The sequence below is a fragment of the Salvelinus fontinalis genome, chromosome 7, assembly GCF_029448725.1.
Source record: "Salvelinus fontinalis isolate EN_2023a chromosome 7, ASM2944872v1, whole genome shotgun sequence".
Lineage (NCBI taxonomy): Eukaryota > Metazoa > Chordata > Actinopteri > Salmoniformes > Salmonidae > Salvelinus > Salvelinus fontinalis.
In genome coordinates, this window is record NC_074671.1 from 25,667,890 (window position 1) to 25,695,291 (window position 27,402).

The 27,402-nt window shown below is 43.6% G+C and overlaps 1 protein-coding gene across 5 annotated transcripts in view; it reads left to right on the plus strand.

Annotated features, from left to right (window-relative positions):
* prex2 (phosphatidylinositol-3,4,5-trisphosphate-dependent Rac exchange factor 2) overlaps positions 1-27,402 on the plus strand; it is a 212,689-nt gene that overhangs the window by 25,747 nt on the left and 159,540 nt on the right. For all 5 annotated transcript variants that reach the window (XM_055928871.1, XM_055928872.1, XM_055928873.1 and 2 more), the window contains one exon: positions 26,440-26,511. Coding sequence is in view for 2 of the 5 variants with exons in the window: in XM_055928870.1 (XP_055784845.1) it covers positions 26,440-26,511 (72 nt within the window). In the remaining 3 variants the exon portion in view is untranslated. The remainder of the gene's footprint in view (positions 1-26,439; positions 26,512-27,402) is intronic.

Consider the following 27,402-nt stretch of genomic DNA (forward strand, 5'->3'; position numbering starts at 1 on the left):
TCGGTTTGCAAGCCTCCCCCTTGTTCCTCCAAACATAATGATGGTCATTATGGCCAAACAGTTCTATTTTTGTTTCATCAGATCAGAGGACATTTCTCCAAAAAGTATGATCTTTGTCCCCATGTGCAGTTGCAAACCATAGTCTGGCTTTTTTATGGCGGTTTTGGAGCAGTGGCTTCTTCCTTGCTGAGCGGCCTTTCAGGTTATGTCGATATAGGACTCGTTTTACTGTGGATATAGATACTTTTGTACCTGTTTCCTCCAGCATCTTCACAGGGTCCTTTGCTGTTGTTCTGGGATTGATTTGCACTTTTCGCACCAAAGTACGTTCATCTCCAGGAGACAGAACGTGTCTCCTTCCTGAGCGGTGTGACGGCTGCGTGGTCCCATGGTGTTTATACTTGAGTACTATTGTTTGTACAAATGAACGTGGTACCTTCAGGCATTTGGAAATTGCTCCCAAGGATGAACCATACTTTTTTTCTGAGGTCTTGGCTGATTTCTTTTGATTTTCCCATGATGTCAAGCAAAGAGGCACTGGGTTTGAAGGTAGGCCTTGAAATACATCCACAGGTACACCTCCAATTGACTCAAATAATGTCAATTAGCCTATCAGAAGCTTCTAAAGCCATGACATCATTTTCTGGAATTTGCCAAGCTATTTAAAGACACAGTCAACTTAGTGTATGTAAACTTCTGACCCACTTGAATTGTGATACAGTGAATTGTAAGTGAAATAATCTGTCTGTAAACAATTGTTGGGAAAATGACTTGTGTCATGCACAAAGTAGATGTCCTAACCGACTTGCCACAACTATACTTTGTTAACAACACATTTGTGGAGTGGTTGAAAAACGTGTTTTAATGACTCTAACCTGAGTGTATGTAAACTTCTGACTTCAACTGTACATGCCAAACCAGTTATAATTATTTTAGATAAATAGCAATTTTAATAGCTTCTATGGAAATGTATACAAATCAGAATTAAATAACAGTTTGACTGATCCTACATCTTTCTTTCTTCAGGGTTATTAGATCTAGAAAAAGATTTAGACGAGAAAGAGCAGGCATGCCAGCGCGAGGGAGAGAGGGGCAGGCAGAACCGTGCCCATATGTCATAGTAGTCTGCATCTCACAATGCCTTAATTGTCTTGCATGCCTCACATATTCTTCCTCTCTGGTTTTATTTAAATTACACAACTTTCCCCAGGCCTTCATAGCCATATAGTCTAGTTAGGCAATAACACAGAAAATTATGTTTTTATCATAACTGCACTGTGAATTAAAAAAAAATGTGACTCCTTTTTGTGATATCCAATTGCGATCCAATTACGATCTTGTCTCATCGCTGCAACTCCCTAACGGAAGCGAAGGTCGACTCATGCGTCATCCGTAACATGACCTGCCTAACTGCTCTTCTTAACACCCGTTCGCTTAACCCATAAGCCAGCTGCACCAATGTGTCGGAGGAAACACTGTTTAACTGACGACTGAAGTCAGCCTGCAGGCGCCCGGCCCGCCATAAGGAGTCACTAGAGTGCAATGAGCCAAGTAAAGCCCCCCTGGCCAAACTCTCTCCTAGCCCGGACGACGCAGGGCCAATTGTGCGCTGCCCTATGGGACTCCCGGTCACGGCCGGTTGTGACACATTCTTGGATCAAACCCGGGTCTGTAGTGACGCCTCAAGCACTGTGATTTAGTGCCTTAGACTGCTGCACCACTCGGGAGGCCCTGCACTGTGGTTTTAATTATGTGGGGGAAAAAACATTGTTTTTAGGATTTTTCTTAAAGTTAAGGATCCCAACTTGGTTTAAACGTTCACACCCCTATTACAAACAAATACAGTACAAGAACATGTTTTAGTGTAATACAATATGCTACAAAACAAGATGTAGATTTATCAATAATGGCTGTTAATGCCGAAAAGGCTTTCAACCGTCGTGAATGGCCTTTTCTATTCAAAACATTGGAAGCCTCCAACTTTCCAGCTCAAATAATACATTTAATAAAAATAGTATGTACATATTCTAAAGTAAAAATATACAAAAATAATTCATTATCTGATGAAATTGCTTTAGAAAGGGGTACAAGACATGGATGTCCTGTCTCCCTCCTCCTGTTTGCACTGGGAATTGAACCGCTTGCAGTATGAATTAGACAGGACCCAAACGGTTATCAGTATGGGTAAACATAAATATTAACTAAACTTATTTGAGGATGATCTCCTGATTATACCTCTCTAATATTGAGAAAACAATGCCTACCTTGTAAAATTAATGTAGAACAAAACAGACAATGTCAATAAGAAAAAGAATAATTCATGATCTACAGCACAGGTGTCAAACTCATTCCACGGAGGGCCGAGTGTCTGCGGGTTTTCGCTCCTCCCTTGTACTTGATTGATGAATTAACATCACTAATTAGTTAGGAACTCCCCACACCTGGTTGTCTAGGGCTTTATTGAAAGGAAAAACCAAAAACCTGCAGACACTAGGCCCTCCGTGGAATGAGTTTGACACCCCTGATACAGCAATCCTTTAAGTGGACCAATGTTAAATACTTAGGATGCTTATACAGTGTTTTCGGAAAGTTTTCAGACACCTAGACTTTTTTCCACATTTTGTTACGTTACAACCTTATTCTAAAAATGGATCCCAAAACATGTCCCTCATCAATCTACACACAGGTGTACCCCACCGAAGACATTCTTTAATGAAGTATACTTGGCCACAAGACAACTCATAGAATATAAAGGAACGTTTTTCATGTCCCAAAGTCTGAGGGTGGTTTTAACCTTTTATTTTTTTTATTTAACCAGGTAGACCAGTTAATAACGAGTTCTCATTTACAACTGTGACGTGGCCAAGATAAAGCAAAGCAGTGCAACAAAAACAACAGGGTTACACAAACAAACGTACAGTCAATAACACAATAGGAACTTCTATGTACAGTGTGTGCAAATGTAGAAGATTAGGGAGGTAAGGCAATAAATAGGCCATAAAGGCAAAATAATAACAATTTAGCATTAACACTGGAGTGATAGATGTGCAGATGATGAAGTGCAAGTAGAGATACTGGGGTGCAAAAGAGCAAGAAGATAAATAACAATATGGGGATGAACCTTCCAACCTTGGAATTGTATCAACACGCCACCCAAGGCTTTTACTGTTGTTACCGGTGGGTACAGTACATATTGAATGTAACGGGCTCCCTCCTCCTCTTCATATGAAGAGGAGGAGTAGTGATTCGACCAAACTGCAGCGGGTTGTGAATACATAATGATTTAATAAACAAAACTGAAGAACACGAACACTTGAATAATTACAAAACAAATAAACGAATGTAGACAGACCTGGACACGAACTTACATACAACGTGAAGAACGCATGAACCAGGAAAACAGACTACATAAAACGAACGAACTAACAAAAACCGGAACAGTCCCGTGTGGCGTAACATACTGACACAGGAGACAATCACCCACAAACAAACAGTGAGAACAACCTACCTTAATATGACTCTCAATTAGAGGAAACGTCAAACACCTGCCTCTAATTGAGAGCCATACCAGGCAACCCAAAACCAACATAGAAACAGAAAACATAGACTGCCCACCCAAAAGTCACGCCCTGACCAATAAACACAACCAAACAACAGAAAACAGGTCAGGAACGTGACATTGAAGATGAACATGCTCATCCCCAGAATCTTTTCATGTGTCTGTTTTCAAAGAATAAAGCTAAGAACATGAACAACTTCATAGTTAAGAACACTATAACAATATGGAAGACAACTAAATGTATTCTACATGAACCAATATCAGTCCCTAAAAACACAACTCTATGAAACAATCCTTGGATAGCTTTTCAGAATGCACCGATAAAATGGTCCACATTGGAAACCTAAAGGCATAGAAACCATAAATTACTTGATATCAGGAAATACAATTATATCCATGACAGAATTAAAAAGCCATTTTGGACTTACCAATATAGACATTTTCAAAGACATTTTGCAACTTAAAAGTTTTATAACACAAAATGTTAATCTGAAATCTTTTGGGCATCAGCGCAATGTTGAGGGATTTCTATTTGACACAGAAAAGGATACTCGTATGATAGGTCAGTTTTCTATAAATCCTTGCAGAAAGCATATCCAACTGACAATCTCTTAGAAAAAAAGGAACTATTGGAACCAAGACCAAAAAATAACTGATATTGGCAAGAGGTGTAGGGAATGTTGAAACTTTAACAAAAAGACAATTAACAAAAATGTATGCTTAAATCCAGTTGAAACTAATGTACATCATTTATTATAGAAGAGACACAATTCACATATTCTACAGCCCAATGGCAGAGTCATGTCTTAAGTGTAATACTAACAGTGACTCGGTGATTCATGCCTTCTGGGAGTGATATAAAGTCCGAAAGTTATGGGCAGAGTTAGAAAGTTGGCCTTCAGAAGTTTTACAATATGAATGTGCTTTTAATCCGTGTGTCTACATATTTCAAGACATGTTATATGAGGGTGCGGTGAGATACCCAGTGGGTTCGACCGTACTTTTCTTGTCAATCATTTTGAAAACTTTTGCTTAAAAACTGGAAATCAAGTGAATGTCCATCATTGAGACGGTGGAAGAGTCAAATTCATTATTATTTTAATATTGAAAGAGTGTGGGCGACAGAGAAGGGCAGAGTGGTGCAGTTTGAGGTCATGTGGAATAGAGTCTTTCAAGCCGTGGAGATTGAGGCGGTGGGAGCATGTGGGTCTGGGCAGGGGTGATTTCGTTGATGTTTGTGTGCGCCTGTCTTTTGTCTGTGAATGTTTTGGGGGAAAAAAACATTTAAAAAATTGTCATTGATTCAAAGCTGCAGACATTGATAATGAAGACATGGCTTATATTTATGGCTTAGATTAACTACAGTCATCCAAGCAAAAAGAAGACCCTATATCTTCAGTCATATACAGTCTAAAGAAGACTATATATATTCAGTCATATACAGTCTTTAGAAGACCCTATATATACAGTCATATACAGTAAAGAAGACTATATATATTCAGTCATATACAGTCTTTAGAAGACCCTATATATACAGTCATATACAGTCTAAAGAAGACCCTATATATTCAGTCATATACAGTCTAAAGAAGACCCTATATATTCAGTCATATACAGTCTAAAGAAGACCCTATATATTCAGTCATATACAGTCTAAAGAAGAATATATATTCAGTCATATACAGTCTAAAGAAGACCCTATATATTTTGCCTCGGTCTGGGAATCTTCCCCCTCCCCTCTTGTGAATGTAAGCGGTGGTAGATTGGCGATTTAACTTGTGATTTTGAGTCATGTAGGCGAAAATGATAACCAATGCATGATGCTGTGGCGTGTGGTGTTTGCATGGAATATTTTGCCTCCCCTTGTGTGAATGTAAGCAGCCTCAGTGGTAAGTCTTTCTGGAGTGTCAGAGTGAGTTCCTCTGCTTTTGTCTCTGTGTGGTCATGCAGCCAGACCAGCCTCTCCCCAAGCAGGATCTCCTTCCTTCCTTCCTGGCCCTCCCCTTCTTTACATTGTGCTACGGGTTTCCTGTCACGCTCACACACACACACACACACACACACACACACACACACACACACACACACACACACACACACACACACACACACACACACACACACACACACACACACACACACACACACACACACACACACACACACTGTGTGACACACACACACACACACTGTGTGACACACACAAAGGCACGTGCAAGGGCTCCAGCAATCTCACACACACACACACATATGCATGCACACTCACACCACATCCTATGGAAACACACAGCCTCTTTTGAGATGCTCTTGCATCTCTACATATATATATATGTGTGTGTGTGTGTCTAGGGGCTCCTCTTGTACTTGACGGTGGGTCTTTGTAAAGAAGCATTTTTTGGTTCTGCTCTGCCAGCTGCCCACCCAGTCCATGGGCCCTCTACGGTTGACTTGGTGTCAGAGTCAACCTCTCCCCAGAGGAAACTTGTGAATCTGGCATCATCCACCCTTACAAAAGGCTCCAATGTCTAGGCTGGCATGCTGGCACGCTTCTCTGTGGGCATGGGGTACTACCCCCTAGACCCATCTGTTGAAATACATGGCAGAGTCGTCTGCAATGCCAGCCTAGCAACATCATAGTGCCCTTGAAGATGATCACTAAGCTAAGGACCCTGGGACTGAACACCTGGATGCTGGACTTCCTGACGGGCCACCTCCAGTTGGTGAGGGTAGGCAACAACACATCCGCCACGCTGACCCTCAACACAGTGGCCCATCAGCAGTGTGTGCTTAGTCTCCTCCTGTACTCCCTGTTCACCCAGGACTGCATGGCCGTGCACGACTCCAACACCATCAAGTTTGCCAAGGACACGACAGTGGTAGGCCTGATCATGACGACGATGAGGCAGCCTATAGGGAGGAGTTCAGAGACCTGACAGTGTGGTGCCAGGACAACAACCTCTCCCTCAACGTCAGTAAGACAGAGGATCTGATCGTGGAATACAGGAAATTGAGGGCCGAGTACGCCCCCATTCACATCGACTGGGCTGCAGTGGAGCGGGTCGAGAGTTTCAAGTTCCTTGGTGTCTACGTCATGAAGGATCTATCATGGTCCATACACACCAACGCAGTCGTGAAGGGGGCACGACAACGCCTCTTCCCTCTCAGAAGGCTGAAAAGATTTGGCACGGGCCCTCATATCCTCAAAGTTCTACAGCTGCACCAACGAGAGCATCTTGACTGGCTGCATCACCACTTGGCAACTGCTTGGCATCTGACCGCAAGGCGCTACAGAGGGTTGTGTGTACTACCCAGTACATCACTGGGGCCGAGCTCCCTGCCATCCAGGACCTCTATAGCAGGCGGTGTCAGAGGAAAGCCCCAAAAATTGTCAAAGAATAGCCACCCGAGCCACAGACTGTTCTCTCTGCTATCGCACAGCAAGCGATACCAACGCATCAAGTCTGGAACCAACAGGTCCATGAACATCTTCTACCTCCAAGCCATAAGACTTCTAAACAATACCGCTAAATAGCTAATCAAATGGCTACCCGGACTACCTGCATTGACTCTTTTTTGAACTGACTCTCTTGCACTGACTCTATGCACACACACTGGACTCTAACCACACACTCACACATGCTTACACTGACACCCCAACACACACATAAACACATAAACACATAACATGCACACACATGCATACTGACGCCACACACACACACACACAGACACACACACACACACACACACACACACACAGACACACACACACACACACACACACACACACACACACACACACACACACACACACACACACACACACACACACACACACACACACACACACACACACACACACACACACACACACACACACTTTCACACTAACCACATGCACTGCTGCTACTGTCTTATCTATCCTGTTGCCTAGTCACTTTACCCCTATCTATATGTACATAGCTACCTTAATTACCTCCTACCCCTGCACATCAACTCGGTATTGGTACTCCCTGTATATAGCCATGTTATTTTTACTCTTTATTTTTATTTATTATTCACTATGTATTTATTTCTCGTGTCACTATTCATAGTTTTTATTTTATATCTTATACCTAACTCTGCATTGTTGGAAATAGACCCGTAAGGAAGCATTTCACTGTTAGTCTACACCTCTTGTCTACAAAGCGTGACAAATCACATTTGATTTGATCTTCAAGTGACTTATGTTGTTATCAGTCTTCTCAGTGAGACTTTCAGCTGTGTAAGCAGTCTGGCGTTTGTCCATTGACACTGATAAGTGGGGACTTTTATGTTATCAGTTTATTTTAAACCTTTTAAGTAAGCTCTTAAAAAGTTGCAACTTAGTGACTGATAAATCTAGCACTTATGTAGAATATGTACAGCCAAATGACCCACTGTGAGTCAGCGAGGATCAAAGCTATCACTTACTAGCTAAACCATTGACAGTGTTTTGTGGTTGAGGAGACATTGACGACTTCTCTTCTAGTCTTTTTAAGAAACATTTGTGTCTTTCTAAAGATCTTATATATCTGTATACATGAGTATATGAATATGTATATATGAATAGTGTGTGAATTGTATTTTTGTTGTTTCTTGGTGTCTTTCCAATATATACATCTTATTAAATGTTTTATTTTGAATTGAATGTCCTTGTCCTTGTCTATAACTTTGCCATGTATTTGTACGTTTTATGTGGACCCCTGGAAGAGTAGCTGCTGCATGTGCAGTAGCTATTGGGGATCCTAATAAACTACACTCTGTCCTCTGTCTCTCTCTCTCTTTGTCTCTCTATCTATCCTGTCTGTTTGTTGTCTCTGTATCTGTTTGTCTCTCTCTCTCTCTCTCTCTCTCTCTCTCTCTCTCTCTCTCTCTCTCTCTCTCTCTCTCTGCAACAGCCACTGAATGCATAACAGCCACACAGGTCAGACAGACATAGGAAATTCTGTTTCCCCCTTAAATTCTTTAATTAAGGACTTGGCTGCGATGTCATGGAGGGAGACAGACACAGGGGCCTTGTCTCTGGATGAGCAGATGCCCTCTCTCTCTTTCTGTCTCTTCCTCCTTCCCCTCCTTCCCCTCTCTATCTCCCCCACCCTGCCCCTCTCTTGCTTAGCCCTATGGGGGCGATTGTCACAGACTGTAAAGTACCCACGACTGGACTGGCGCCTTATGTTAAGGCCAGACTACCAGGAAGCCTCTTAAATATATCACTGGCCTTTCACCTCCTTATTGGACCAGAAGTCGTGACGTGCACACCCAATAATATCTCATTCATACTGTGTAAAAGGTTGATGTAATTGTCTGAAAAGTACCATGAATATGAAGTCACTCTTTCCTTCTTCCCCCTTACACCATAATAACCCTGAGTCCGAATTGGGCCAGGCAACTTAAATGAAGGACTCTCAGACTAAGATAGACACTAAGGAAGTTTCCATGTAGATATATCCACACCCAGGTAGTGAAAGTTGAGGGGGTGGTGTCGGTGGTGCTCGAGGCACTGAAGAGGCAGGGTTGGTTTTGGAAGAGGTCAAACTAGTTGAACAGGACATATCCAGACAGTGGAGGACCTTTTACCCAGGATCCAACCAACCAACCACTCAGGTCAGGATAACATATCCCTGTATCCATGCAGTTAACCAGGCACAGGTGTGTGTGTGTGTGTGTGTGTGTGTGTGTGTGTGTGTGTGTGTGTGTGTGTGTGTGTGTGTGTGTGTGTGTGTGTGTGTGTGTGTGTGTGTGTGTGTGTGTGTGTGTGTGTGTGTGTGTGTGTGTGTGTGTGTGTGTGTGTGTGTGTGTGTGTGTGTGTGTGTGTGTGTGTGTTAGGGCCAGTAAAGTTAAAGGGAAACTCAGCAACAACAAAAAAAAGATATAGAAAAATATGGAGAGAAAACCCACACTCTTAACTAGTGTCAGTTGATGTTCCGGTCATGCCAGTAATGGTGCCATTCCTGCTCTGGCCATTTGAGTCACTTGTAGGCATGGTAATGCTAAAAGGCAGGGGTCCATTTGTTTTGTGGCTGGCATGGTGGCACTGCCTCTTAATGGGCTAGAGAAGGGCCACTGCTCCCTCTGTTCATTCACAGATACAAAAATGGCATGAAGCCCAGACCCCATGGAAAGAGAGGGAACAGGGGGAAGAGGGTGAGGGGGTGGAGGGCACTCCCCAGTAGCTTCTGGTTGGCAGTCTCTCTCTCTCTCTCTCTCTCTCTCTCTCTCTCTCTCTCTCTCTCTCTCTCTCTATCGCTCTCTCTCTCTCTCTGTCTCTCTCTCTCTCTCTCTCTCTCTCTCTCTCTCTCTCTCTCTCTCTCTCTCTCTCTCTCTCTCTCTCTCTCTCTCTCTTTTTCTGTTGGCAGTCAGTCTGTCTGTGGGGCCTAGGGAGAGAAAAGACAGAGATGTTATTATTTTCCCCATTTGACTCGGTCCAACTCTGTCTAGTTCTGTCCCAGAGAGCCAGAGACTAGAGGAAGGCATGTGTCCCAGCTCTCCTCTACTCCTGCTGGGTGGGATGGCAACATGTTGTCCCTGTCCCCTGTTGTCCCCACTGAAGGGTTTAGAGAGCCAGGATGGTCATCAAATTAACAATCCGGGCCAGTGACAGTCATCCTTGGGAGGCTGCCTGTCTGAGATTGCAGAGGAGACTGACAGTTCTGCTTAGTCATTGCACGGACCAGTGGAGTATGTGTGGCATGTGTACAGTAACTTCAGAAAGTATTCACACCCCTTTACTGTTTCCACAATTTGTTGTGTTACAGCATGAATTTAACATTTATTACATTTTTGATTTTTTTGGTCACTGGCGTAAACACAATACCCTATAATGTCAAAGTGGAATTATGTTTTTTTCGAAATTGTACAAATGTAATAAAAAAGGAAAAGCTGAAACGTCAATAAGTATTCAACCCCTTTGTTATGGCAAGCCTAAATAAGTTCAGGAGTAAAAATGTGCTTAAGTCACACAATAAGTTACATGGACTCACTCTGTGTGCAATAATAGTGTTTAACATGATTTTTGAATGACTACCTCATCTTTGTGCCCCACACATACAATTATCTGCAAGGTCCCTCAGTCGAGCAGTGAATTTCAAACACAGATTCAACCACAAAGACCAGGGAGGTTTTCCAATGCCTTGCTAAGAAGGGCATCTATTGGTAGATGGGTAAAAAAAAATAAAAGCAGACTTTGAATATCCCTTGCATGGTGAAGTTATTAATTACACTTTGGATGGTGTATCAATAAACCCAGTCACTACAAATATACTGCAGTCCTTCCTAACTCCTTCTAACTCAGCCTGTTGTCCGGACCTCTGACAGTCTCTATGGGGGTACCACACGGTTTAATTCTCAGGCCGACTCTTTTCCCTGTATATATCAACGATGTCGCTCTTTCTGTGGGTGATTCCTTGATCCACCTCTACACAGATGACACCATTCTGTATACATCTGGCCCTTCTTTGGACACTGTGTTAAAAAACCTCCAAACGAGCTTCAATGCCATACAACACTCCTTCCGTGGCCTCCAACTGCTCTTAAACGCTAGTAAAACTAAATGCATGCTCTTCAACCGATCGCTGCCCGCACCTGCCCGCCCGTCTGGCATCACTACTCTGGATGGTTCTGACTTAGAATATGTGGACAACTATAAATACCTAGGTGTCTGGCTAGACTGTAAACTCTCCTTCCAGACTCATATTAAACATCTCCAATCCAAAATTAAATCTAGAATCTGCTTCCTGTTTCGCAACAAAGCCTCCTTCACTCATGCTGCCAAACATACCCTCGTAAAACTGACTATCCTACCGATCCTCGACTTCGGCGATGTCATTTACAAAATAGCCTCCAACACTCTACTCGGCAAACTGGATGCATCCAATCACAGTGCCATCCGTTCTGTCATCAAAGCCCCATATACCACCCACCACTGCGACCTGTATGCTCTCGTCGGCTGGCCATCGCTACATATTCGTCGCCAAACCCACTGGCTCCAGGTCATCTATAAGTCTCTGCTAGGTAAAGCTATGCCTTATCTCAGCTCACTGATCACCATAACAACACCCACCCGTAGCATGCGCTCCAGCAGGTATATCTCACTGGTCCACCCCAAAGCCAACACCTCGTTTGGCCGCCTTTCCTTCCAGTTCTCTGCTGCCAATGACTGGAACGAATTGAAAAAATCGCTGAAGTTGGAGACATATCTCCCTCACTAACTTCAAGCATCAACTATCTGTGCAGCTTAGCGATCGCTGCAGCTGTACACATCCCATCTGTAAATAGCCCATCCAACTACCTACCTCATCCTCATATTGTTTAATTTACTTTTTTGCTCTTTTGCACACCAGTATTTCCAGTATTTTTACTTGCACATCTATCACTCCAGTGTTAACTTGCTAAATTGTAATTACTTCACTACTATGGACTATTTATTGCCTTACCTCCTTACACCATTTGCACACACTGTATATAGACTTTTCTATTGTGTTATTGACTGTACGTTTGTTTATTCCATGTTTAACTCTGTGTTGTTGTTTGTGTCACACCGCTTTGTCTTATCTTGTCCAGGTCGCAGTTGTAAATGAGAATTTTTTCTCAACCGGCCTACCTGGTTAAATAAAGGTGAAATAAAAAAATAAAAATAGTTGCCAGAGAGGAAGGAAACCACTCAGGTATTTCACCATAAGGCCAATTAAAACAGTTACAGAATTGAATGGCTGTGATAGGAGAAAACAGTGGATGGATCAACAACATTGTAGTTACTCCACAATACTAACCTAATTGACAGAGTGAAAAGAAGGAAGCCTGTACAGAATACAAATATTTCAAAACATGCATCCTGTTTACAACAAGACACTGAAGTAGTACTGCAAAAAATGTGGCAAAGCAATACATTTTTTGTCCTGAATACAAAGTGTTATGTTTGGGGCAAATCCAATGCAACACATTACTGAGTACCCCTCTCCATATGTTCAAGCATAGTTGTTTCTGCATCATGTCATAGGTATGCTTGTAATCGTCAAGGACTGGAGACTTCTTCAGGATACAAAATAAACGGACTGGAGCTAAGCACAGGCAAAATCCTAGAGGAAAACCTGGTTCAGTCTGCTTTCCACCAGACACTGGGAGATGAATTCACCTTTCAGCAGAACCACAACCTAAAACACAGGGCCAAATCTAAACTCAGCAAAAAAAGAAACGTCCTCTCACTGTCAACTACGTTTATTTTCAGCAAACTTAACGTGTTAATATTTTTATGAACATAAGATTCAACAACTGAGACAAACTGAACAAGTTCCACAGACATGTGACTAACAGAAATTGAATAATGTGTCCCTGAACAAAGGGGGGGGGGGGGGGGGGGCAAAAGTAACAGTCAGTATCTAGTGTGGCCACCAGCTGCATTAAGTACTGCAGTGCATCTCCTCCTCATGGACTGCACCGGATTTGCAACTTCTTGCAGTGAGATGTTACCCCGCTCTTCCACCAAGGCACCTGCAAGTTCCCGGATATTTTTTGGGGGAATGGCCCTAGCCCTCACCCTCCGATCCAACAGGTCCCATCACGCACAGAACAAGCAATCTGGCTGGTGGCATTGTCATGCTGGAGGGTCATGTCTGGATGAGCCTGCAGGAAGGGTACCACATGAGGGATGAGGATGTCTTCCCTGTAACGCACAGCATTTAGATTGCCTGCAATGACAACAAGCTCAGTCCGATGATGCTGTGACACACCGCCCCAGACCATGACGGACCCTCCACCTCCAAATCGATCCCGCTCCAGAGAACAGGCTTCGGTGTAACGCTCATTCCTTCAACGATAAACGCGAATCCGACCATCACCTCTGGTGAGAAAAAAACCTGACTTGTCAGTGAAGAGCACTTTTTGCCAGTCCTGTCTGGTCCAGCGACGGTGGGTTTGTGCCCATAGACGACGTTGTTGCTGGTTATGTCTGGTGAGGACCTGCCTTACAACAGACCTACAAGCCCTCAGTCCAGCCTCTCTCAGCCTATTGCGGACAGTCTGAGCACTGATGGAGTGATTGTGCGTTCCTGGTGTAACTCAGGCAGTTGTTGTTGCCATCCTGTACCTGTCCTGCAGGTGTGATGTTCGAATGTACCAATCCTGTGCAGGTGTTTTTACACATGGTCTGCCACTCCGAGAACGATCAGCTGTCCGTCCTGTCTCCCTGTAGAGCTGTCTTACAGTACGGACTTACAGTACGGACATTGCAATTTATTGCCCTGGCCACATCTGCAGTCCTCATGCCTCCTTGCAGCATGCCTAAGGCATGTTCACACAGATGTGCAGGGACCCTGGGCATCTTTCTTTTGGTGTTTTTCAGAGTCAGTAGGAAGGCCTCTTCAGTGTCCTAAGTTTTCATAACTGTGACCTTAATTTCCTACCGTTTGTAAGCTGTTAGTGTCTTAACGACCGTTCCGCAGGTGCATGTTCATTAATTATTTATGGTTCATTGAACAAGCATGGGAAACCCTTTACAATGAAGATCTGTGAGGTATTTGGATTTTTAGAAATTATCTTTGAAAGACAAGGTCCTGAAAAAGGGACATTTCTTTTTTTGCTGAGTTTACAATGCAGTCGCTTACTAAGAAGAGTTACAGTTTTGACTTAAATCTGCTTTAATATCTAAGGCAAGACCTGAAAATGGTTGTCTAGCAATGATCAACAACCAATTTGACAATGTTGCACAATCATACTGTGGAAGCTCTTTGAGATTTACCCAGAAAGACTCACAGCTGTAATAGCTGCCAAAGGTAATTCTAACATGTATTGACTCAGGTGGTTGAATACTTATCTAATCAAGATATACCATTTTTTATATATATATTATACACTACCGGTCAAAAGTTTTAGAACAGCTACTCATTCAAGGGTTTTTCTTTATTTTTAGTATTGTCTACATTGTAGAATAATAGTGAAGACATCAAAACTAAACAAATCAAAATATATTTTATATTTGAAATACTTCAAAGTAGCCACCCTTTTCCTTGATGTCAGGTTTGCACACTCTTGGCATTCTCTCAACCAGCTTCACCTGGAATGCTTTTCCAACAGTCTTGAAGGAGTTTCCACATATGCTGAGCACTTGTTGCCTGCTTTTCCTTCACTTTGCGGTCCGAGCCATTCCAAACCATCTCAATTTGGTTGAGATCGGGGGATAGTGGAGGCCAGGTCATCTGATGCAGCACTCCATCACTCTCCTTCTTGGTCAAATAGCCCTTAAACAGCCTGGAGGTGTGTTGTTTCATTGTCCTGTTGAAAAACACATGAAAGTCCCACTAAGTCCAAACCAGATGGGATGGCGTATCGCTGCAGAATGCTGTGGTAGCCATGCTGGTTAAGTGTGCCTTGAATTCTAAATAAATCACAGACAGTGTCACCAGCACAGTACCTCCACACAATAACACCTCCTCCTCCATGCTTCACAGTGGGAAATACACATGTGGAGATCATCCGTTCATCCACACGCGTCACACAAAGACACGGCGGTTGGAACCAAAAAAACAAAGTAATTTGGACTCCAGACCAAAGGACAAATTTCCACCGGTCTAATGTCCATTGCTCGTGTTTCTTGGCCCAAACAAATCTCTTCTTATTATTGGTGTCCTTTAGCCATGGTTTCTTTGCAGCAATTCAACCATGAGGGCCTGATTCACGCAGTCTCCTCTGAACAGTTGATGTTGAGATGTGTCTGTTACTTGAACTCTGTAAAGAATTTATTTGGGCTGCAATTTCTAAGGATGGTAACTAATGAACTTATCCTCTGCAGCAGAGGTAACTCTGGGTCTTCCATTCCTGTGGCGGTGCTCATGAGAGCCAGTTTCATCATAGCGCTTGATGGTTTTTGTGACTGCATTTGAAGAAACTTTAAAAGTTCTTGAAATTTTCTGGATTACTGACCTTCATTTCTTAAAGTAAGGATGGACTGTCGTTTCGCTTTGCTTAATGAGCTGTTCTTGCCATAATATGAACTTGATCTTTTACCAAATAGGACTGTCTTCTGTATTGTCACATATCAAACTGATTGGCTCAAACGCATTAAGAAGGAAATAAATTAGACAAATTAACTTTTAACCAGGCACACCTGTTAATTGAAATGCATTCCAGGTGAATACCTCATGAAGCTTTTTGCAAATGTTAGAATTTTTGACATTACAGAGTATTTTGTGTAGATCGTTGACAAAAAATGACAACAAAATGTGTAAAAAGTCAAGGTGTGTGAATACTTTATGAAGGCACTGTGTGGGGCCTTCTTTTTACTTGGATGACTGTAGTCAATCTATGCCACAAATATTAGCCTTAGTTTCATCACCAATGTTTGTAGCTTTGAATCACTTATGTATTTTCTTGAGTCAAATCTTAATTGGTGCTAAAAACGTAATCTATTTCATAGTTACCATTGGAAACATTTTTCCAGTCTCTCATTTCCAAGAGCTACTGAATTACCTCACTGACAAGCCAAAAGGTGTATCCTCAAGCCACGTGGGAAAAAGAGATAAAGAGATTGGTATTTACTTAAATAGCCCTTAATTAGAAATCAAAGTTTGCCTTCCAAAGGACACCCGTTTCCCTATATAGTGCACAATTTTGACCCCCTGAGACGCAAACAAAGATGCACATTAACGTGTTGAAATGTCTTTTTTTGATTTGGTTCTGTAGGCTAGGGTGTAATTTAGGCTGCCGCAGACCAAACCTAAGTTAGTCCATATTGCTGTACAGCAAGGCTACTACAGTATGTGAGTCAAACGTGTCTGTTAAAGTGCGTTTTCCCAAAGTTAGTCTGAGGTTTATAATATTCTTGTGGTGTCTTACTGTAACTTTACCAGTCTGTCAGCGGTACAGCCGCACAGCACGCCCAGACAGGGTGATTTGTTTTAATGAAGGGTTATTAAGTACACCGAGACAGGCAAGCCTTTCTCTCTCTGCCTAATAAAAGAAGATCATATAAAAAGACCTGCTGCTCTGTGTTATTAATAAAAACCAGAGGACAACTGGTCCCAAATGGCCCCCTATTCTTTCTATAGGGCACTACTTGTTATGGGGCTCTGGTCAGAAGTAGTGCAGTATTTAGGGATTTGGGATGCAGATTTGGAGCCACTCTCCCTCTTTGCAGATGAGCCTAGTGGCTCCCCAGACAGATGCACTAACATTCCTCCATGCTTTATTTATAGTCTGAATTTCCTGTACACATTCCCACTGGATGGAGAAGCACGGTCTGTGTGTGTGTCTGGGATGACTGGCGGGAAGCTGGGGATGGGTCCTGGTGATGTTATCGGCCCCTGTAAAGTTAGACTCATGGTTCATCGGGTGAATAATAGAGTTACAAAGGGTTGACTGCTGAAGATGCACCCAGGTGTGGTGGGTTAGGGTTAGGCATCAGGGTGAAATTTCTGTGTCTGGGGCGGTACCTTGTGTGTGTGTGTCCGTCCGTGTGTGGGCCTGTGTAAATTCCCATGCAACCTCGGTACAGTAGATTGAACACCGAAATAGCCCCAGCAGTAAAGTCCGATCCCCTGAACAGGAACCATGGTGAATGCACCACTTCCTCCAAACACATATACACACAGCTCCCAAGGCCCTTGAGTGGGCGTGTCATGAGGACAGATAAACCAAGGCCTCGGTTCCCACTTCCAAAAACACACGCACGCACGTGCACACACACGTGCACACACAATAACATGCATACACACCACAGGAGGTTGGTGGCACTTTTATTGGGGAGGACGGGCTAGTGGTAATGGCTGGAGCGGAATTTGTGGAATGGTATCAAATACATCAAACATGGCTTCCAGGTGTTTGGTGCCATTCCACTCGCTCCATTCCAGCCATTATTATGAGCCGTCCTCCCCTCAGCAACCTCCACTGATGCTTGTATTCACACACTCACACACACACACACACACACACACACACACACACACACACACACACACACACACACACACACACACACACACACACACACAGCACTGGGACACAGAGGCAGGTGAGTATAGTTGAGCTGCTGTCTGTTGCACCTGCGCTCTGTTGTCTCTGTGTCAGACTGGTGTGTGTGTGTCTGTGTGTGTGTGTGTGTGTCTGTGTGTGTGTGTGCGCTCTGTTGTCTCTGTGTCAGAGTGGTGTGTGTGTGTGTGTGTGTGTCTGTGTGTGTGTGCGCGTGCGCTCTGTTGTCTCTCTCTCTTCCACCAGACACAGATTTCATGCCTTTACTGTGCTCTCCTTTGTTAAGAGAACAGTAGACAGACAGAGACACACACACACACTTTCTGCCTCTATGTTCCAGAACAACAGATTTGTATGGTTGAACTGGTCGGACATGTTGTGGGGCATTTCTTCACAGTGCACTGGTTCAGTCTACTGGACAGTGTGGCGCAGACCTGGGTTCAAATGGCATTTGAAATCTTTCAAATACTTTGAGTGTTTGCGCTAGCCTGCCCGAAGTGCCAAATGGGCAGGGTTTATGGTTTTGGGACTATTCTATTGGTCCGTCAAGTCTGACAAGCTCAGAGTATTTTAAATGATTTCAAATAGTATTTGAACCCAGGTCTGGTGTACAGGGAAATGCACCAAACAAACTCAGCCTGTTGTTTGTATCTCCACCACTGGGCCTCGAAGCCTTTTGTCTTCTCTCTGTCTGTTAATAAGGGAGCATTTCAATACACAGTGCATGGTAATAGTCTGGGCCTTGTATTCATAAACCGTCTCAGAGTAGGAATGCTGATCAGTTTTGCGTTTTAGACTGTAATGAGTCGACAGTGGAGGACCTGGTCCTAGATCAGCACTCCAACTCTGAGACGCTTTTAAAATACCACCTCCAGTCTATCGCAGCACACTATGCATACCCAACAGCTTTCTCAGATAAAGGAGACTGGTTTATACGTGTTCATGTTTCAGCGGTCGCAGATGGACTGAGTAATTACTGAGTAATGTGTCTCTGTCTCTGGAAGTGGGAAGTGTGTGCTGTTTCCACTGGCCCAGTTAGGACAACAAAGAGCAGCTCGGTGAATGGTCTCTGTCAGGACAAACGGGCCAGTTCTCCAGGACAGTAGAGTCTGTGAATGAAGTGTCCATTCATCTCATCAAATGCGATATACTATACCTCACCTGTGACCTGGGCCGTAGAATTTCCCCGTCACAGAGCACTCTATGGACAGTTCTGAACTAACATCTTAACAGTAACAAACCTGGAAGTCCTGAAACCTGGAACAGAACTGATAGAGGCATTGCTTTGATACAGTTTCAATGACTATTTCAAATAGTTGTTTTAGTGCCGGGCTGAACCAAAACCCTTCACAACCTGTCTGTCACTCCCTAGGACCAAGATTGGTGTTTAGCCTAGACCTATGAAACTGACCCTGGTCGACCCGCGTTCCTTTATTAGTTAGGATGCAACAAAGAGAAAGGAGAGGGGAGGGTGGGAAGCTAAAGGAATGGCCAGGCTCCAGAGTTCTGTGATTTCTATGGCGACAGAACGCTTTACCGTAAGAGCGCCAGGCCGTCTGAGACCTGCCTAGTTCCTGAACTAAATGCCAACAGGGCTTTGTGTGAATGGGCTGTTACACAACTCTGGCCCCTCAACTTCTCCTCTCTCCTCTATTAAGCAGAGCTAGGGGTTAGAATAGACGACAGACTAGCGAGCTGACTCCCTGTGTTAAATCTTTATCTCCGCGTCTCTATGGGAAACAGAGAAGAGAAGGACACTGTGGTACACTCTGGCACAACACATGGAATGAGTCCCTAACGGGACACTATTCTATATCGGCCCTGGTCAAAAGTAGTGCACTGCGTAGGGAATAGGTTGCCATTTGGGACACAGGTTGGAAATCCGTTAGTTAGGTTGCTTCCTGACACCAACGCGTCTTCCCAGTAATGTGGTGTAACGATAGGACCACAGGACCATGATGGAGATGAATGTTTTTTTCCCTGATTGGATACAAAGAACATAAGAGGGAGATGCTGGATGTATGGAGTGTGTTAATGTACTCTGTCTTTTGCGCGCGTGTGTGTGTGTGTGTGTGTGTGTGTGTGTGTGTGTGTGTGTGTGTGTGTGTGTGTGTGTGTGTGTGTGGGTGTGTGTGTGTGTGAATGAAGGATAAAGAGAGCTAGCCTTTCACCATGTAACGGCACACATGGTCAGTTTTGGGATGGGAATACTCTCCCCCCCACGTAGAGATGGAGAGCTAAATAGAAAGGCCAGAACACAATAATGCTGCAAATAGTTTTAGAAAAAAGACATGTAAAAGCTCCCATGTTGCAAAAATTAGTTTGAGTCAAGTACAAAGCTACCCTCAACATCTGTTAGCGCAATGTAGGTTAAAACTGTTGGGGGGGGGGGGCATGCAAAAGTAAAGTAACTGTTTGATGTATTACATTGAAACAGTGTTTTCTGGTCTTTGTGGATATCCTAGTGGTTCAGATAGTACAATATACTGTATTCTATCAGAAAGTACTACCATTACAGCATCTCTATTAGGTACTGATACAAATATAATAGTCCTTTTGTAGTTTTTCACGGGATCTCTGTTTGACTTTTCTAGAATGTTGCCCATAGAAAGTACAGCATATCCCTGTTTGTCTCCTTAGTTCACCTTTACCTTATTGTAGCTCATCTATGGAGCCCATGGCATATACGTCCCAAATTACACCATATACTCTACATAGTTCACTACTTCTGACCAGAGGTCTTTGGGCACTGGTCTAAAGTAGTGCACTGAATAGGATGCCATTTGGGGTGCATCCCCAAGGAACGGGTTCTGCTCAAAAACCAAACCAGATGTGGTCTATTGAACTAAAGGAGCATCCTTCAAACGGAACCTCGAGACAGACTCTTGTAAAGAATATCTCTGGAAGTCCCCTTACATCCTGGTATTTGAGTATTTATTGAGAATGTCTGTCCGTCTGACAGTCCCTTGACTGCGGTCACATAATCATAGACATGGGCTGAGTCCCATATAGCACCTTATTCCCTACACAGTGCACAAAGTAGTAGATTATAAAGGGAATAGGGTGCCATCTGTCCCGTAGAGGAGCCGTTATAACGTATGCTTTTGATCGGCGGTCAGGTCGGTTCCTTTCCCAGACACAGTGGTTTCCTGCACAAAGACATCCGCTCCTGGAGAACACTGTGTCTCCTTCTGGGAGTGGAGCGGCCATTGGCTAATGAATATGAGGAGAGAGAGTTCGAGACAGACAGTGCAGGATATGTGGACATGTGTTCCCTATCACTGGGCTGCATGCGTCTGATCTGAGTCCTTTGTGACTGGTGTGATGCTAGGCTGGCTCAACCATGGTCCCTTGGTGTGGTTAACCCAAGCCCCAGTCCATTGTGAGTTAGTGATGCAGCTTACATTGAAGACGAAATTCAGCAACTCTGGGAGGACAGTGGAAAACTGTTAAAACGGATTATTGTTAAAAGCCATCGTGATGGCTTGCAGCCTTCATCAGATTACCCCCCCCCCCCCCCCCCCCCTCTCAATTCATGCACCTTGGTTTGAGAGTGAGGTAGCAGCAGTGGGCCGTTCCCTTTAGTGATGCAGCTGATGCAGCCATTTTGTTGACAAGAACAAGTCTTCTTTATCTTCCTGAGGGAAAAAACACTCTTAAAGAGGAACTGATGGTTTCTATCCTCCTCATTAGGAAATGCGACTGAGAAGGAGATTTGGGTTTTGGAGGCGTGTTTTGATGTTGGTGTCGTGTGTGTGTGTGTGTGTTCGCTCGTGGGCAGTGTTTGTACATTCACTCTTCGTTGTTTGTACATTCACTACAGTTAGTCACTCACCCTTCTAGATAACTTGAAACAGTCTAACCAGGTCTTGTCTGGAAGTAGCCTAGGCTAGCTAGCAAACTAACCAACTTATTGCCATCAATCTGCCGATGTCCGAATGTGACAATGTTGGTTGAACTTTTCTCATGTTGCACACCTTTCTCATTAAATACTTCAATATTTGTATTTGAATTTCCACAATTTATAGTTGGTTTGAGTTTTTTAAGTCATTGAAATTTGGACCTATTGAAATGTACAAATATTGTCCCATGTACGTTGTGTAGTTTACTGATGGTCCCTAACTTGCCCCATAGAGAGATCCAAAGTTAAACCAAATTTACCACGATCAGTTCCGCACCCATGTGTTGGGCATTACGATTGGGTTGTGTGCTGCCAGCTGTGGGCAGGATTGAAATAAACCCAACCCAAGAAACTGTTATGTCCCCTAGATTCCTAACATCTTGCAAATCTCTGTTTTGGACGATACTGACTTTATTACGAAATTATCCTATTTGCAATTTGTTGTACATTTTGACAGTAGAATACATGTTTTGGACAATCGATGCCACGTAGGCCGTTTTAAACCAGAGAAGTAGTTTTTTCCCCCCGATACACTCGGATATTGTTTAACTTGCCTAGATCAGATTTAGAACTGCATTGTCTACTACTCAGCAAGTTTGATGTTTTCTTCTGTATAGTTATAGGCTGTTTGATAAGCATCTGTACTGCCAGTGTTTCATGAAGAGCTCTCTCTCTTTACATAAGCCACCAGAAGCAGTGGATAAATCCTAGTTAGCGTCTACAGAATATAAAGTGAAAGTATCAATTATAATTACAGACTTCTCAAAAAAACGGAGTAACAAGGTTTCACGATTACGCTCTCTGTCATACTTTAATGAAAAGATCTACACTTAGATGTAAAAAGGTTCTACCTTTCCTCTCAAATAAACAGATCTCGGCTTTATAATTAGCCGAGACTGTCTCTTAAGTCGTACTTTGATGACATGGAACCTCGTCTCGATGTACATGAACGCTGCTTTCTCACCTAAACATCTCTCCATCTCCCACCCCTGTCAGACTAATGCGATCGGCTGTAGACGTTCGTGCGTGTAGCTACAGATTACACACACACACACACACACACACACACACACACACACACACACACACACACACACACACACACACACACACACACACACACACACACACACACACACACACACACACACACACACACACACACAAATTAGACTTGCTAATGCTAGTCAGCCTCTCCTCAGTGAGTCTACCAGACTACAGCTACAGAATGGTAATTAGCGTGGAGGAGCGCTTCCACAAAGAGACTGACTATTTAGTCCTTTCCATCTCCATCCACCAGCACACATTCAATTATCCAGGCTGCGTCCCAAATGGCACCCTATTGCCTACATGATGCACTACTTTTGACCAGAGCCCGGGTCAGAAATAGTGCACTATGTAGGGTATAAGGTGCTATTTGAGACGCAGTTTTCGTCTTTTTTCCTCGTGTGGAGCGCAGAGCTGAGAGCAGAGCTGTTGTGCTATGCTGTCTCGTAGTCGACTCGGCCATTTTAATTGCTGAGGTGTTTAAAAGTTTAGGCCTTTAAAATCAATGTAATTCAACGCTTAGTTTGTTTAAGAGTGGCAAGACTTTTCTCATTAGTGTTTCCTAGTCTTAGTGCCTCCCATAGTTTGCTTCGTAGGTGGGACACCAAGACCCTTAAAAACACACAGGGGCAGTTTCCCGGAACACACTGTCTAGTCATCCTGTACTAAAAAACATTTTAAATGGAGATTCTGTGTCGGGGAAACCGCCCTTCAGAGTTAACCCCCCCCCCCCCCCCCCCTATATTCTCACACTTAAAGACTGGCAGGTAAAGATACCATGTCCATGAGTCTAGCATGCGGTCTAACTGGACAAACTGTTACTGCTCATTGGGGTCCTGTAATGCCATATGTCGTTTAGAGGACCACAGACAGCCTGGACAACCTAAAAAGACCACACACACCACACCGACTGTTGATCTGCCGTTTGTCCAGCGGGCTGCTGTACTATCCGCTGGTGGCCGTCTGTCTGACTGCAGACATTTCCGTGCGACTCTACATGTATAATTGGTTTGCACTCAGTTTGCAAATTACTGCCGACTGAAACCAGTTGAATTGAATAACATTTGCCGTGGTGCGTCAGTGCATTGTCAGGACTATGTACAAACTAGACTCCATACATCTGCCCACTAGACTAGGAGCTATAAAAGCATGTCTGTGTTGATAGTGTCATCAACATTCCGTTGGAGCAGTTCTAACAGGAAATGCTTTGGCTTTATATGGTCGTTAAGTTTGTCTACAGAAGTTGTTTACATGAGTTATGTCTTATCAGTCAGATTGCCCCCAAAATGAACACCCTATTCCCTCCCTATATAGTGCACTTCTTTTGACTAGGGCCCATAGGGTAGGATAGTAGTGCACTATATAGGGAATAGGGTGCCATTTGGGACGTTACCTTACGGCTCAGGCACACCAATAGCATTTGCCGGCCGAAAGTACTTCGCCCCTCAGAACAGAGTGCCGGCAGTAATTTGCAAACTGAGTGCAAACCAATTGTACATGTAGAGTCGCACGGAAATGTCTGCAGTCAGACAGACGGCCACCAGCGGATAGTACAGCAGCCCGCTGGACAAACGGCAGATCAACAGTCGGTGTGGTGTGTGTGGTCTTTTTAGGTTGTCCAGGCTGTCTGTGGTCCTTTAAACGACAGATGGCATTACAGGACCCTAATGAGCAGTAACTGTTTGTCCAGTTAGACCGCATGCTAGACTCATGGACATGGTATCTTTACCTGCCAGTCTTTAAGTGTGAGAATATGGCTTGTTTCCCAAATGGAACCCTATTCCCTGTGTTGTTGCTTTGGATGTTGTAGTTTTTGTGTGGTATAGTACTGGGTAGTGTGAGTCATGAGGTGATTAAAGAGGGGTCGTGTCCTGTTGTCTGTGTCTCCTCCTGACCTTTCCTCCTGACCTTTCCTCCTAGATCTAACCCTGAATGGGCTCTGGGCTTGACCTCCGCTTGTGTCCCAAATGGCATATCAAATCAAATGTATTTATAAAGCCGTTCTTACATCAGCTGATATCTCAAAGTGATGTACAGAAACCCAGCCTAAAACCCCAAACAGCAAGCAATGCAGGTGTAGAAGCACGGTGGCTAGGAAAAACTCCCTAGAAAGGCCAAAACCTATAAGGGGTGGCCAGTCCTCTTCTAGCTGTGCCGGGTGGAGATTATAACAGAACATGGCCAAGATGTTCAAATGTTCATAGATGACCAGCGTGGTCAAATAATAGTAATCACAGTGAACAGGTCACCCTATTCCCTAGGGCTCCAGTCAAAAGTAGTGCACTATAAAGGGAATAGGTTGTCATGTGGGACACTGCCTGGGTCTCCTGACTGCAGGATCATCTCTCCGACACAGCCTCCTCTGTCCTGTCATCGTGTCACTGCGGAGGGCAGGCTGTACGCTGACCCCCTCACTTTCTCCACTTCGACCCCCCCCCTCACTCACTGCACTCACAAGCAGGATCATCACTCCTTTGTTTATGGAACCTCTAGTCCGTTTGCCTGGCTGACACACAGACCCACATGGTCTGTTATTTTAACCAGGCAACTTGTGTATACCCCATGGAGGTGTTTTTGGAAGGCTTGACACATCATGACATTGTCCTGATTACCAGTAAAGTGTCTTGAGTCTACGTTCAGGGAATATGTGGCAAAATATTGTTAAAGCAGAGGCTACATGGTGGAACATGGAATGGATGTCTGTACAGCTGATGTAATGTCAGGGAAAGTTTCTCGCCTCTTGCTGAGCTCACTTACTCATATTTGACAGCACAATTTGAACGCTAGTGGAATGAGAAACGTGAGTCATTCTTAATGTATGAACACACAATGGGGTTGGGTGGAGTTAAGCTTTGAGGGTATGAAAAGCCTATGCCTTTCTTTTGAACTAAGAGATTTCTCTTTGAGATATGATTTGCTAGGATTTACTTTCATCATCGCTCGCCCAGCATTCGTGACGTGATTTGAGGGCATTATCATCAATCTAATTGAGTGTGCCATATCGTTGATGTGTTGGGTTTTCAACACTTTGGAATCATCTCAATTGGCACCCTATTCGCTTTATAGTGCACTAGTTTTTACCAGGGCCCATAGGGGAATAGGGTGTCATTTGGAACACATCCTCTCTTAACACAAGGCAGAAATCTGTTTTTTCCTACTGGCTGTCTTTTTTCTTTTCCTGTGAGTTGTTGTACGTATATGTCTGTCTCCTACTTGAAGTGTAGCCTACAGCCCGTTTCCCAAATGCCAAAGTCTTCCTTGGTTGTGATTTAAGACTTGGTTCTGGCTTGAGAAATAGTTCTAATTCATTTGGTGGGCCTAAAAAAGTCCCAAAGCTTTAAAGTTGCCTGGTACCCGTTGCATGAACATGGTTTAGAAACCAGGATCCTAAGAGAACTGGAGAAAGTCAGAACCCTAACCATTCTTATCCATCACAATTCACACTGAATAGCCGCCCCCACCTCCTCCCCTCCTCCCCTCCTCCCCACCCCCTCCATCCTCCCCACCTCCCCACCTCCTCCCCTCCTCCCCACCTCCTCCCCCAGCGATCATGATTGCGACCTCCTTTGAAAGTTCATGCGCTGCATTTATGAAGTGAGCCCAGGTGTTTTTTTAACTCCAGAGCGAAGATCAGCTTTCACATGGATCAGGTGTCCATTCTGATAGTTAGTAACTTGCACTGGCAATGTGCAGAGTGTTGCAGCTGTAAGCAGTACAAGAAGGGAAGGGGCCTCCGCTGCAATCTGTTCTCTACCTTGGGTTGTGTTCCAAATGACACCCTATTCCCACATGGGCCCTGGTCAAAAGTAGTGCACTATATAGGGAATAGGGTGCCATTTGGGACGTGGCCTTGGGATGTTAAACTGGCAGCTCTAAGAAGAAACCATCACGCGCCAAATGTAATCTAATCTTGGAGGGAGTTCAAAATAATATTTTATTTTTCTCTTCTACACAGGTGTTTCTCCACCGCCTAAACCAGTACGCAGCCACGAAGATCGACAAGAACGTCACAGAGGAAACCGTTAAGGTGAGTCTTTATTAGTTTAGCCTGGTAATTACATCATAATTACTTAATCTAGTAGTTACTTAATGACTGTGTAATCAAGATCTGTGTAGAAATGTGAGTGGAATGTCAGAAGAATGAGTCCTTTTAGCTGCGTGGCTGAGTATAAACCTTGTTTTCATAACGTTATCCAATAAAAGGCCGGAAATTACAGCCGGAATCCAAATAAAACTCAACGTCGCTTGTTTGAGGGACTCTTTCAACCCAAAATAGACGTTTCTTCTGAATGAAGAAAAAAAAATAGCTACTAAGGCCTAGGCATATACAGGAAGCAGCTGTAAATGTCATCTATTTGTATAAATGATTCCGGCTGCGTGAGGGAGTGGGACAATAAAGGACGCGTCGTCGCTGTTGGGAGGGTCCTTGTCTGTCTGTATGTGTCCCAACTGGCTTCCTATTCCCTACCTTGCACTACGTTTGACCAGAGCCTATATGGGTGCAGGGCTCTGGTCAAAAGTAGTGCACTTAGGGTTGCAAAGCTACCGGTAGTATACCAAAGTTACCGGAATCTTCAGTCATTTTGTTAATTAACAGATAATCTATGGCAATCTATCGTAATTTCGGTAATTTATTCTTGAATACATAATTTAAAAAAATATGAATATGTAGTACTAATTTATTATATCTGCCTCCGTATTGTCCATGAGTATCTAGTAGATAGAACATATGGTTCAAGAGAAAATAGCCTAATTAAAGAAAACAGCATCTCATCAACAATGGCATTATTTTCAATTAACTCTGCAACTCTTCCAACTATTGACTGTGTTCATAACTGCCACCAGTTTGACGCCAAAACATTGTCAACAAAAACATATTTACATATTCAAATAAATACGTGTGTAAAGAAATATAAAG